The following is a 13,321-nucleotide window of genomic DNA, read 5'->3' on the forward strand; positions in this document are numbered from 1 at the left end:
GCAGAGCAGAAGGACACTGAGCTCACCTGCTCTTACGAGCACACTAAAATCACAACTAACTGCTGAACAACCATTGATAAAAAGGACTGGAACCTACCAAAACAAGATTCTACCTCCAAAGACATAAAAAAGAAAACATGAGACAGTAGGAGGGGGTGCACTCATGATATAATCAAATCCCATACTGCCCGGGTGGGCAACCCACAAATTGGAGAATAATTATATCAGAGAAGTTCTCCCACAGGAGTGAGAGCTCTGAGCCCTACGTCAGCAGAACACATGGATTTGAAGGCTAGTAGGGCTTGATTGCAGAAGCTCCACAGGACTGGGGGAAACAGAGATTCCACTCTTGGAGGGTGCAGACAAGGTCCCATGTGCACCAGGTCCCAGGGCAAAGCAGTGACTACATAGGAGCCTGGGCCAGACCTACGTGCTGGTATTGAAGGGTCTCCTAGGGAGGCAGGGGTGGCCATGGATCTCTCTGGAGTCATAAAAGCTGGTGGTGGACATAGCGGGGACCTATGTGAACTCTGGCTGGAGGCAGACATTTTGGGTCCTTGGCACTGAGACATGGCCCCATCCAACAGGCTATTAGCTCCAGTGCTGGGATGCCTCAGGCCAAACAACCAACAAGGTGGGAACACAGCCCCAGCCATCAGTAGACAGGCTGCCTAAAGTCATCCTGAGCCCACAGTCACCTCTAGCCACACCCCCTCACACAGCCCTGCCCACCAGAGGGCAAAGACCCAGCTCCAACCACCAGCCCCTCCCACCAGGAAGCCTGCATAACGGCTAGAGCAGTGTCAGGGGTCAGACACCAGAAGCAAGGAAACTACGATCCTGCAGCCTGCAGAACTAAGTCCACAAACATAGGTCAGAACCTAACCTGGGACCAGTTGGTCCCTGACCCTTGACTGATGAGAGGGAGTGTACTGTTGGCACGTATAGGACTTCCCCTTCAGGGGATCACTTATCCAAGACTGAGAAATGTAACTAAGCTACTACATACATAAAAATACAAACAGAAATTTAAACACAACGAGTTGGCATAGGAATATGTTCCAGACGAAGGAAGAAGATTAAACTCCAGAAGAACAACTAAGCAAAGTGGAGATAGCCAATCTACCCGAGAAAAGAGTTCAGTGTAATGACCATAAAGATGATACAAGAACTCGGGAAAAGAATGGATATATAAAGTGAGAAGTTACAAGTTTTTAGTAAAGAGTTAGAAAATATAAAAAATAACCAAACAGAGTTGAAGAATACAATAACGGAAATGAAAAAATACACTAGAAGGAATCAAGAGCAGAATAAGTGATGCAGAAGAATGAATCAATGAGCTGGAAGACAGAGTGGTGGGAATCACTGCCGCAGAACGGAATAAAAAAGAATGAAAAGAAATGAGGACAATTTAAGAGACTTCTGGGACAATGTCAAACACACCAATGTCTGCATTATAGGGTTCCCAGAGGAGGAGAGAGAGAGAAAGGACCTGAGAAAATATTTGAAGAGATAATAGCTGAAAACCTCCCTAAAACTGGAAAGGAAACAGTCACCCAAGTCCAGTAAGTGCAGAGTCCCTTACAGGATAAACCCAAGGAGGAACACGCCAAGAAACATAGTAATCAAATTGACAAAAATTAAAGACAAAGAGAAAATATTAAATAAATACAAGGGAATCCCCATAAGACTATCAGCTGATTTTTCAGCAGAAGTTCTGAAGGCCAGAAGGGAGTGGCATGATATATTCGAAGTGATGAAAGGGAAAAACCTACAACCAAGAATACTCGGTGCAAGGCTCTCGTTCAGATATGACAGAGAAATCAAAACCTTCACACAGAAGCAAAAGCAGAAAGAATTCACTGTCACGAAACCAGTTTTACAACAAATGCTAAAGGAACTTCTCTAAGTGGAAAAAAGGGCACAACTAGAAACTAGAAAATTAAAAATGGTATGGCTCACCAGACATTTAGAGAAGAGTTAACACCTATCCTTCTGAAACTATTCCAAAAAACTGCAGAGGAAGGAACACCCCCAAACTCATTCTATGAAGGCACCATCACTCTGACACCAAAACCAGACAAAGATATCACAAAATAAGAAAATTACAGGCCAATATCACTAATGAACATAGACATGAAAATCCTCAACAAAATACTAGGAAATCAAGTCTAACAATACATTAAAAGAATCATACGTCATGGTCAGGTGGGATTTATCCCAGGGCTGCAAGGATTTTTTAACATCTGCAAATCAATCAGTGTGACACACCACATTAACAAATTGTTAAATAAAAACTTTATGATCATCTCAATAGTTGCAGAAAAAGTTTTTGATAAAATTCAACTCCCGTTTATGATAAAAACTCTCCAGAAAGTGGGCATAGAGGGAACCTACTTCAACATAGTAAAGGCCATATATGACAAACCCACAGCAAACATCATTCTCAATGGTGAAAAACTGAAAGCATTTCCTCTAAGATCAGGAACGAGACAAGGTTGTCCACTTTACCTCTATTATTCAACATAGTTTTGGAAATCCTAGCCATGGCAATCAGCGAAGAAAAAGAAATAAAAGGAATACAAATTGGAAAAGAAGTAACTGTCACTGTTTGCAGATGACAGGATACTATACATAGAAAATCCTAAAGACGCTACCAGAAAAATACCAGAGCTCATCAATGAATTTGGTAAAGTTGCAGGATACAAAATTAATGCACAGATATCTCTTGCATTCCTATACACAAATGATGAAAAATCTGAAAGAGAAATTAAGGAAACACTCTCATTTACCACTGCAACAAAATGAATAAAATACCTAGGAATAAACCTACCTAAGGAGGCAAAAGACCTGTACTCCAAAAACTAAAGGTTGCTGATGAAAGATATCAAAGATGACATAAAGAGATGGAAAGATATACTGTGTTCTTGGACTGGAAGAATCAATATTGTCAAACTGACTGTACTACCCAAGGCAATTTACAGATTCAATGCAATCCCTATCAAATTACCAATGGTATTTTTCACAGAACTAGAAAAAAAATTAACTTGTATGGAAACACAAAAGACCCCAAATAGCCAAAGCAATCTTGAGAAAGGAAAATGGAGCTGGAGGAACCAGACTCCCTGACTTCAGACTATACTACAAAGCTACAGTCATTAAACAGTATGGTATTGGGACTTCCCTGGAGAGTGGTGGTTAAGAATCTGCCTGCCAATGCAGGGGACATGGGTTTGAGCCCTGGTCCAGGAAGATTCCACATGCCACGGAGCAACTAAGCCCGTGTGCCACAACTACTGAGACTGCTCTCTGGAGCCCGTGAGGCAAAACTACTGAGCCCTCGTGCCACAACTACTGAAGCCCGTGCACCTAGAGCCATGCTCTGCAATAAGAGAAGCCACCACAATGAGAAGCACGCACACTGCAATGAAGAGTAGCCCCTGCTCGCTGCAACTAGAGAAAGCCCGCACACAGCAACGCAAACCTAACACAGCCAAAAATAAATAAATAAATTTATTAAAAAAAAGAGTTGTTTGAGAAAGTACTTGGCAAAACATTATGCTATAAAAGTATCATATGTCATCATTACAACAGTGCATCCTTTATTCCTTTCCCTAAATATCTTTGGATGCTATATATATTTTATATACAAACTTCTGTGTCACAGTTGTTACAGGATTTTCCAGTTACTTGAAAACAATGTCTGAGCCTTGTTAAATTATTCTCTGCCCTAGCATGGAAGGGAGAGGAATGAACCTGGATTCTCCCTAGTTTGGGGGCTTGGCGAGGGTCTCATCCATAAGCTTCCAGGGAAAACTTTTGCAACAAGATTATTCATACCCTGGAAATCTAATGAGCTTTCAGGTTTTGGTTTGAGTAGCAAAGAAAACATTGAAAGGATGAAGCTACAAAAATAGAGCCAAGTCTCTTTCCAAGATCAATCATGCCACGCCCAGGTTTCCTGGCACATCCTGGCCATGGCAAAGATGCACCAGTTCACAGCAAAGTTGCTGGAAACTGTGTGTGGTGGCCATTCCTCCCACAGCTCTGAGGTGATGCTCTGGCAGGTGCTTCCTGCAGCTGCAGGGAAGAGCTGGTTTTCTGGAAAGGCTTGGACCATTTTCTTGGGTCATGAAAAGGGCTCTGGCATAATACTGAAAGGCTGAAAGGTACGGTTCAGACTAAAGACATGTCAAAAAGGGGTTAAAGGAAGTAGGGAAGGCACGGAAAATTTGTTTCAGTTTTGCTTATTAGCAAACACTGAAGGTCCCTAGCAGAGATTCCTTGTTCTAATAACACTTTGGGACCCATAGCCACCATGCTGGACAACTTCAGGGGCAGTGTTTACACTGTGTGCTCTGATGTCCTCCAGGAAGCACCATTCACACAGAATACAAGGTAAATGGTGTGCCCAGCTTTTGTGCAATAGGACCTTGCTGGGGCCAAATCCTGCAAGAGCCAAACCTCTAGTAACAAACAAAGCCTCAGTTCCTACTCTAGTTTTCTCACCAATTCCTTCCAAAAACAAACCAATGAACAAATAAAGCACTGTAAAGCTCCAGCCAAAATCTCAGGAGGGACATTAGATGATCAGTGTTTCCAGAAGTGCACCATTTAAAATCCTAAGTATGCAGAGGATGATGTCTTTATAAGGAAAGCAGGTTTGTAGTTAAAATGTATGGTTGATCATTTATTTTCCTTCTTTCCCATTTAATTTGGGTCTAATAATCCCTAGTACCTGTTATATCCAAAGAGCCTCAGGAAAAATATAAAAGAAAAGAACCTGGTACTTTACTTTTAAATAAATTCCGAAGTCCCCTCTCTGCCTCAGACTCTCAAGATAAAAGACAGCAGCTGAGTAATTCAGGCAGTAGGTCTGGTGGCTCTGACACAGGCTTCCTTGGAAATACTGCAAGAGGAGAAGGACAGAAGGAGAATGATTGGAAGCAAAGAGAGCACAGACAGACTTTCTCTTTCTCTTCACTTTTATCAGCAACTAGAACAGGGAAAGTGGAGAAGGCACCATTATCAAGTAGGAGCTATGACTGCATGGATAGTAACAGGTAATCTTCAAAATAAACATTGTTTTAAAAAACCCCGAAATCCCCATAATAAACAGTTAACTCCTCAATAAGTTGCCTTTTTTTTTTGCCCATAAAGAAAATTCTATTTAGGACATACTGATTTAATTCACCCTTGCACTTATGCTTTGTTGAGGTCGACACACACTGCATGGAACCTGATAACAAACACCTCCTTTGGTTTCACTGCTCATGTTGTTGATGTCAAGCTTGTTTTTGTAGTAAGTGATTAAAGTAACAACATCTGACCTTTCACTAAATCTTCCTCAAAAATATCCGCATACTGAATTTTCCTTCCAGCTTCTAAAAATAGAGAGTCAAATTTGGGGCACCTCTACTAAATGTAGTTTTGTAGCGTGCGTTTTATGTGCTTGTCTTACCCAATCTAACACTTGAGTTCCTTCTTCATTATGCTTATGTAATGCCTTAAACTTGCTATAATGACTACACATTCGTAAGCCATATCAAATTCATTTTAAAATGAGGCAAGTGGCCAATTCGTATGTATACATTCATATGTATAATGGTCAAACTGGGCACATCTCAGTTAAGTGTCTGTCTCAGGAATGACAGTTATTCTTTTCTCTTCACCAATGTTTCTGGCTCCTTAATGGCAGACACTCTCTTTAGGAATCCATAGTGCCTACCACGTTGCTAAGCCTACGTGCTCCTTGACAGGTTTATTAATTAGTATAATGAGTAATGGGTTCCATTAGGGAATTTCCAATTGTGTCATAATGTGGTGAATGGGAGAAGGAAGACGCACTTGCTGGTAACATTATAACTGCAGTGAGTAGAGACAGCAGACCAAGCCTAACAGGCCAGTAAAGGAAGTGACAGTAGTAAAGGCAGAAATAACAAAAACCTAGAAAAATATTTTGCTATAGGACCTCAGAAGACAAAACGCTATGGGGGGAAATGTCAAGTTTTGCCTTCAAGAAGAAGTAATTTGAAAGCTGATAATGTGAATTAATTTTTTCCTGGGGGGTTGGTGATAGCTGGGGGCTTGGAAATAAACAGAAGGTCTTCTCACAGGTCACCTTGAGATGCTTGAGAAAGGCCATTACGAGGAGCCTGCTGTGAAGACCATAAACGGTCAGGCTTAGAAATGCAGCTCTACAACCCACTGGCTATGTGAACTTGGCCAAGTGATTTAACTTCTCCAAGCCTCAGCTTCCTTCTCAGCGACTTCTCAGATGGCTTTTGTGTGGATAACAAATGTCCCAATCTTCCACTGGTGAGCTTCTTCTGAGACACCGTGGTAGACTGTTATCACTGCTCATCTAGTTCCCTTTCCTGGGGAGGAATATATATGCTCACTCCACTGAGGGTAAGCTTGGCCATGCGACTTTCTTAGGCCGATGAAATGTGAACAGACATGCCAGAAACTTGAAGAGTCAGTAAGAGCTCTGCCTCAGTCTCTTACGTCTTTGCCCTTGAGACTGGCAACATTCCAGGTGGTGGGTGCTCCCTCAGCAGCGGTGCCAGAGCGAGGACAAAGTAGGAGCAGAGCATAAGTGAGATATGAAACCAAGCCACTGAGATTTGGAGTTTGTTCCTGTGGTATAACTGAAATTAACCTGACTCATGTAGGCCTTTTTAAATTTACGAAAAACTTTTATAGCCCATCTTTACACATCTGTAATGTAACAGGAAGCATTCCTATGTGGGTATTATTGACTTTCAGCAAAGAGTCTATGCTGTAGTAGGCTGTAAGTGCACTTACGCTATAGTCTGAATATGTGTGTTCCCCTCAAATTCACATGTTGAATCCTAACCCCCAATGTGACAGTTTTAGGAGGTGGGCCCTTTAGGAGATGATTAGGTCATAAAGGTGGAGCCCCCATAAATGAGATTAATGCCCTTATAAAATAGGCTCCAGACAGCTGTCTAGCCCCTTCTACTATGCAAAGGATACAGTAAGAGGTCTTTGACTGGAAGAGGGCCTTCACATGACCTGGGCACCACCCTGATCTCAGACTTCCACCCTCCAGAACTGTGAGAAATTGATTTCTGTTGCTTATAAGCTACCCAGTCTGTGGCACTTCATTATAGCAGACTGAGCAGACTAAGACAACTTATGTGTTTTGATGAGAAGTTGATATTTCTCCAGACTATTTACTAAAAAGTACATTAAAAATAAATTCTAGGATGCCAGGTCTTGGTGCTAATGTCCCAAGCAAGATGTCAGGCTTTAGATGAGTATTCCCAGATATGTTTGCCACCAGCTTCTATGTCCCAAGCAAGAGCCACAAAATGAAACACCCAATATAATGGGTGTTTATGCTCTTTTGTGCTTCCACCCATTACCATGAGAAGAGGATGACCAGGCTAGTGCACTGATCCAAGGAGATGGATAGAGCCAAGTGGAGCAAAGCCCGCCAGTTGTCCTAGCCTTTGATGGAGTAAAGAAATTATCAAGAAAACCAAGGGGACTTCAGACCTTGAACCAATACACATCCAAATATTCATGTCCATTATGTAACTTACTAAGGGCTCTGCCCCTTTGTCTAACAAAAACAAAAAATGTGATGGTCCTAAAAAAAAAGATAATTTCTGACTCTAAAGGAATTGAGAGAGTGTGAGATTTTAGGTAATTCCAAAAACTTTACATTCTTTCTCTTGTTTTTCAAAGCTTTTCTTATTCTAATCAGCTTTCGAAGGCCACTGAAAGATCTCCCCACTTTGTACCTAATTTTTGCTTGTTTTGCCTTGTTAAACTGTCCTTTTTCTTAATATCTCACCTCAAGCATCATCGCCCCAGGAAGAATTTCCTGTCTGTAAACTACTTCAGCATATGCCCCAACCTAGAAGTTTTCCTTCATAATATCTATGTTCCTTTTTTCCCCAGCATTGATCTCAATTTGATTATATAATCATTAGTGTCATCATTGGATTAATTTCTTCCCCACTAGACTGAAGACTCCCCCAAAGCAGGGGGCGTGTCTAATTCTGCACATTACTGTGCACAGGGTATCAGTCCCACACATAAGTACTTAGTAAGTGCTCAATAAACCTCAATCTATATTTTTTTAAGTAGACTGTAACAATTTAAATCTTGCTAAATGAGAATAGATAGGGACTGAATTAAAAAGCTCAAAGTAGGGGAAGAGGTTCAAATACCTACTTAAGAAAAAAAATAGCATTTATCAGACCACGGGTACAGGTTTTCCTCTTTTCTCCTCCTTTCATACACAGAAGTCTTATTAAGGGTGTTAATGGATTTGAAGGTTTATTTTGTTCCTTTCAGAGAGCCTGGCACTTTTGTTAGAAGAACAACTGAACCATGTAATTAGCCTACACAAACTACTGCCATGAATACAGCTTTAAATTGAAGTCATTTGAAAACCAGACTTGAAAATGGCTTTTCCATGCATGCAGATTTTTGTCTTAATAAAACCCACACAGGAGAGATGACAATGGAGAAACAGATTCTGCAGGTTATTTCTGAAAATGCTGATTGGTGGGGAAAGGGATAGTTCCCTTGTGGGAGGGTGCAGGTGGAACCTTCCCAGGAACAACAATAACAACGATTAAGGAGATATAAACAACTATCCTGAGAGGTAGGTGAATTTTTCACATAGAAGCTGAGATCTCCCATATGGATTTTACCTTTGTGAGCACAGAAATGAAATCCAACGATGGTAAAGTCTCAGAAGTGTCGACATAGTCCTTGAAGATGTGGAAAAGACTGTTCACAAAACCAAAGCTTGTCTAGGGCCAGAGAGAAAGAAAACAAGAGTAGGTATACTTCCAGGGGTAAGAAATAAAAATCTGATGAACTTCAAATGTCATTCTCACAGATGTTTTCCATTTCAAATTTATCTCCTGGCAAAATTCAAAGATTTATTTTCCTCTACTTTCCAATATATATTTTCTTATAAGTTTTTCTTATAAATGAATTCTTGTTGGTACCTCACTTCCTTTTTTTAGAGGAAAGATATTATTTATTTATAATATATGTGAGAAAGAACATTCATTTGAGAATAGACATTTATGGTGATGACGGAGATCTTAGGAATTTTTTTTTTGTATTTAACATCATTTATTGAGGAAATTCATGCATTCAACATTACTTATTGAGACCTCCCACATACTCGGCACTGTTCAAGGTCTTCTGGATACAGCAGTGAACAAGATGGGTTCCTGAGCATATTCTAGAAGGTGTTCAGAGCTTGTATTCTAGAGAAAATATGGAACATTGCCCCAATTTTTGTGTCATCCTTGCATAGGAGCCATGCTAATCCTTTTATCGCTCCAATTTTAGTACATGTCCTGCTGAAGTGAGCCCTATGTTTACTTTCTTAAATAGCCATGGAAGAACTTTTTAAAATGTTACTGAAGGCTAACTAATAACTGCCATCTATTGGAAAGATACCAATGGATGTGTAGGTTTCCTTATTAACCTGAACTCCCGACCATAAGATTAAATGGGGATGAAATATGGAAGAAACCATATTCCATGTTCCAATATGGAATACAAGCCAGTAGACTAAGCATGAATTTTCATTGTCCTCTGGTGGAGTTTAACACATGGCTACTGGAATCTTCCTACTTTGGCTCACCTGACTTAACTCCTCCAGGTTTGCAAAAAGTCTCCATAAATCCACATCCAGGAGATATTCATGAGTCTGTAGGTATTTTAATGTATTCATGAAGATCTTAAAAAAAAAAAAGCACATTACTTTTTCAATTTTGATATTTGCCCTTTGCAAGAACATTAAACATAAACCTCCCGAGTATAATTTTACAAAACCACTTGGAGATCAGTATTTTCAATCGTTAAGAGGTGTGCTAAACACGAATGATGACATTTAAGCCCCCACAGAACATACGGGAGAGGTGCTCTTCTGTATGGAGCTGCTGCTGCTTTGTGAGCCCTAACAACACTCCTGTTGAACATAATCTGTTCAGATGGGCTTTCTCTGCTCCCAGTGCCAAAGAAATCGCCAAGGTTCTCTTCTTGCCAACAGCACTTACTTGAGACCAAAACAACATTCATACTGAGTTCTTATTTATTCCTTTCTCTGTGAAAGACCCAAACGTCCTTTACTTTCAGAAAATTAAAAATAGAGAACTAATGAGTTAATACCTGATAACTGGTAAGATGTTTAGATGTGGATAAAGCCATTAAATATTAATGAAAACACTAAGAGAGGCTTTATGTCATTACTTGATTTGATGTTTTCCTACAAGAGAAAAACTACAGCAAGTTAATCCTCGCAGAATACCTGCCTCTCATTCTATAAACTAGAGAGAGATCAATTTATTGAAACAGGAATACTTTGTATAAATATGATGAAGCATTCAAAGGGACCAAATATTTCAAGAACTGTAGGTGTGAAAAGACTGGACTTTAGACCACCAGCGTTCTCCAATTCCCATTTCCATATTTCTTAATTAATGCAGTAAGTGGTTCTTGAACTTGCATCAGAATCATCTAGAGGCCTTGTTAAACTGGAGGTTAGCGGGACCTACCCCAAGTCTTTCTGATTCAGTAGGTCTCTGATGGGGTCTGAGAATATGGGTTTCTAACAAGTTCCCAAGTGATTCTGATGCTACTGGTCCAGGGATCACACTTTGAGAACCACTGGCTCAGAGTTTCCCCCAGTCCAGGAAGCATCAGTTGTCTGGAAATCTGTCAATATCCAGGCATTTAAAACATGTAATTGTAAGAAACAGAAATCATTAGTTCAGATAAATTGGGAAAATTTAGAAAAAATCATCTCTGTGTTATAAGATTATTTTCTTTATAGAAATTTTTGCCATTTAAGAAAACCATTGAGTCTTTCAGTGAATTTATTTTATTATTTGAGTTACAAAGTTCCAATTTACAAGCAACTTTGGGAAATTCATATTGATTGTGTAAAGAGAGGTACTTATATACTTTAAATACACCGGGGCATTTGAAAATAAACTCAACTTGGCTTTCTTTTAAGCAGAAAAATGCTAGTTTAAAAAGCTTATGTAGCTTATAGTGGGATGGAAAGTTCTGTACTATTAGGGCAAGGGAGGTAGCAGAGCTCACAGGGTGAGTGCTCTGCAGTGAACATCTATTGGGTACCACTCAGCTTCAGTGCCCCCCCTTCCCTAATATCATCCCAGTTTTCACCTCAGCATCTACTCTTCCTCATAACTTGAATGTGATCATCTTAAGCCAATGAGCACTTTCCTTCCTTATCTGGGTAGTTGGCTCAGAAGTGGGCATGTGACTTAAGCCAGTCCAATCAGAATGACAATCAAGACTTTGGCTATGAGTGCACTGAGATTCTCTCTCTCTCCCTTCTATTTCTCACTCTCTCCGTGGCCTCAAGGATAGCAGTCACTCTGTGACTCCAACAGAAGCCAGACACAGGATGACACTGATATTGTGGAAGGCAGGGATGAGGGATGAAAAGAAATTTTGTCCTTGCTTTTGATCCCCTTGATCAAACCAACCTTGAATTCTGTCTCAATTCTGGACTTTACAGTCACATGGGTCAATAAGATCCTTACTTAAGCTAGTTTTCTGTATCCTGAGACAGTCTCTAAGTTTTAACTTTCTGAGTGTCCTTGTGGTTTAAATTTTGCTAAAGTTCTTAGCAGTATGACTGTCACAATAAATATTACTTACAGAAAAGAACATCTGTATAGCACTTGATAGATTTCAAAGGAAACTAATCTGATCATCTCAATGATCAGATGTTATCAGACAGTCAGAGATAGTACTGTCATCTCTCTTTTATAGCTTAGAACAGGAATTGTCAAATGACAGCCTGTGGGATAAATCAGGTCTGCTACCCATTTGTGTGAATAAGGTGTAACTGTAATACAGCCACACACATTTCTTTACAAATTATCTGTGGCTTCTTTTGCACTGCGATGGAGGAGTTGAGTAGCTGCAATAAAGACCACATGGCTGGCAAAGCCTAAAATATTTACTATCTGGACATTTACAGAAAGCATGCGCCAACTTCTGTTTTATGGAATGGAGGACTAGACGTTCCTAAGTTCACATGGCAAGTCAGAGGCAGATCCAGGACTTGAACTCGTGTCTCCCAACACAGTGCCTTTTCCTGTGTAAGGGAGCAGCCAGGATTCAAAAACGCTTATGGGCAGAGGCAACCTTTGGAGCAATGTGGCCCATCCTGGTCTGCGGTCTAAGAACACACCGTATAATCCACCCCTCCCCACCCACCCCCGTGTTACACGTGGATGGTTGCCCTGAAAATCTGTGGCTCCGTAGCTGATAAAAAGCATTTGTCTGGCACTGTTCATAAGGGAATATAAGAGCCAAAAGAGGAAGCTGAACGAAGGTGGGATGGTTGCCTTGAGGGTGGCTGTGAGCTCCCTGACTTGAGGAGTATGTAAGCACAGGGTGAGAATCAGGCAGAAGAGATTCAGACATCACATGGGGAGCTGGAAGGTCTCACCCAATCCTAAGAGGCTATGTTTAAGAAAAGAATGAAGAGAAACCAAGTTGCAGATAACCAAAAATAAACAAAATTTCCTTAAGATCCTCTGAAAGAGGGGAGCCCACCCCATACTTCCTTCCTTCCTTCAGCATAGAAGAGAGAAACAAGTCCCTAAAGAAGCAGTGTTTTCCACCTACTACAAAAATTAAAGCCAGCATTACCATCTTAAGAACTAATAAATGGTCCAAGAAATAAGTGCATTCACTCGTGAAGAGTTCCCACACAGCCTCTTGCTGCTTTCTCAGGTCTAATTGATTAGTAGGAAGTTTTTGATGTGCTTCCACGACTTCATTCCGGGTCTTATCCTGTATGTGGGAGAAAAGGGAGAACAAAACATTTCGATGGGTTGACCTGTTCACCCTTCCTCTGACTTGCAGTACAGCAGGAACAAGCAATCCCCCAAATCATGATTTCTCACTGCAAGCCCCAGACATCCCTCTGGGTAGAGTTATCTAAACCACCGTTCTCTCTGCATGGCTTTGGGGTATCAATTCCTCCCACGCATGGGATGGACATGCTATTTTTAGTTTAAAAGGAAAACGAATTCAAATTGATGTTTTGAACTATGCTTGCGAATTTCATAAGTCCTTTTCAGTTTTTTGCAAAAAAAAAACAACCCACCAAAAGAACCCCAAACCCAGAACTGGGAAGTCTGATCCAGGTTCCACTGGTAAAACTTGTTGAAATTAATTACTGAAGAATCATGAAATAAGAGACTTAAAGTTTTTAAGAGACCTTCAGAAATTGTCTTATCAAAACCAACTTGTTTTGTAAATGAGGAAACTA

General features: G+C 40.5%; 1 protein-coding gene and 1 non-coding gene across 2 annotated transcripts in view; both read right to left on the bottom strand.

Annotated features, from left to right (window-relative positions):
- Positions 1 to 12,752, bottom strand: part of PLEKHG7 (pleckstrin homology and RhoGEF domain containing G7) — a 57,668-nt gene extending 44,916 nt beyond the window's left edge. Inside the window, exons 1-4 of the mRNA XM_024754373.1 lie at positions 12,697 to 12,752; positions 9,647 to 9,742; positions 8,694 to 8,795; positions 4,796 to 4,909 (exon numbers count right to left, since the gene is read on the bottom strand). Of these exons, the coding sequence (XP_024610141.1) occupies positions 4,796 to 4,909; positions 8,694 to 8,795; positions 9,647 to 9,742; positions 12,697 to 12,699 (315 nt within the window). The 5' untranslated portion in view covers positions 12,700 to 12,752. The remainder of the gene's footprint in view (positions 1 to 4,795; positions 4,910 to 8,693; positions 8,796 to 9,646; positions 9,743 to 12,696) is intronic.
- Positions 9,269 to 9,370, bottom strand: LOC112405853 (U6 spliceosomal RNA). Its single transcript, XR_003004437.1, has one exon. It is a non-coding gene; the product is annotated as a U6 spliceosomal RNA (small nuclear RNA).
- Positions 12,753 to 13,321: the final 569 nt, after the last annotated feature.

Source organism: Neophocaena asiaeorientalis, unplaced genomic scaffold (assembly GCF_003031525.2).
Source record: "Neophocaena asiaeorientalis asiaeorientalis breed wild unplaced genomic scaffold, Neophocaena_asiaeorientalis_V1.1 scaffold92, whole genome shotgun sequence".
Classification (NCBI taxonomy): domain Eukaryota; kingdom Metazoa; phylum Chordata; class Mammalia; order Artiodactyla; family Phocoenidae; genus Neophocaena; species Neophocaena asiaeorientalis.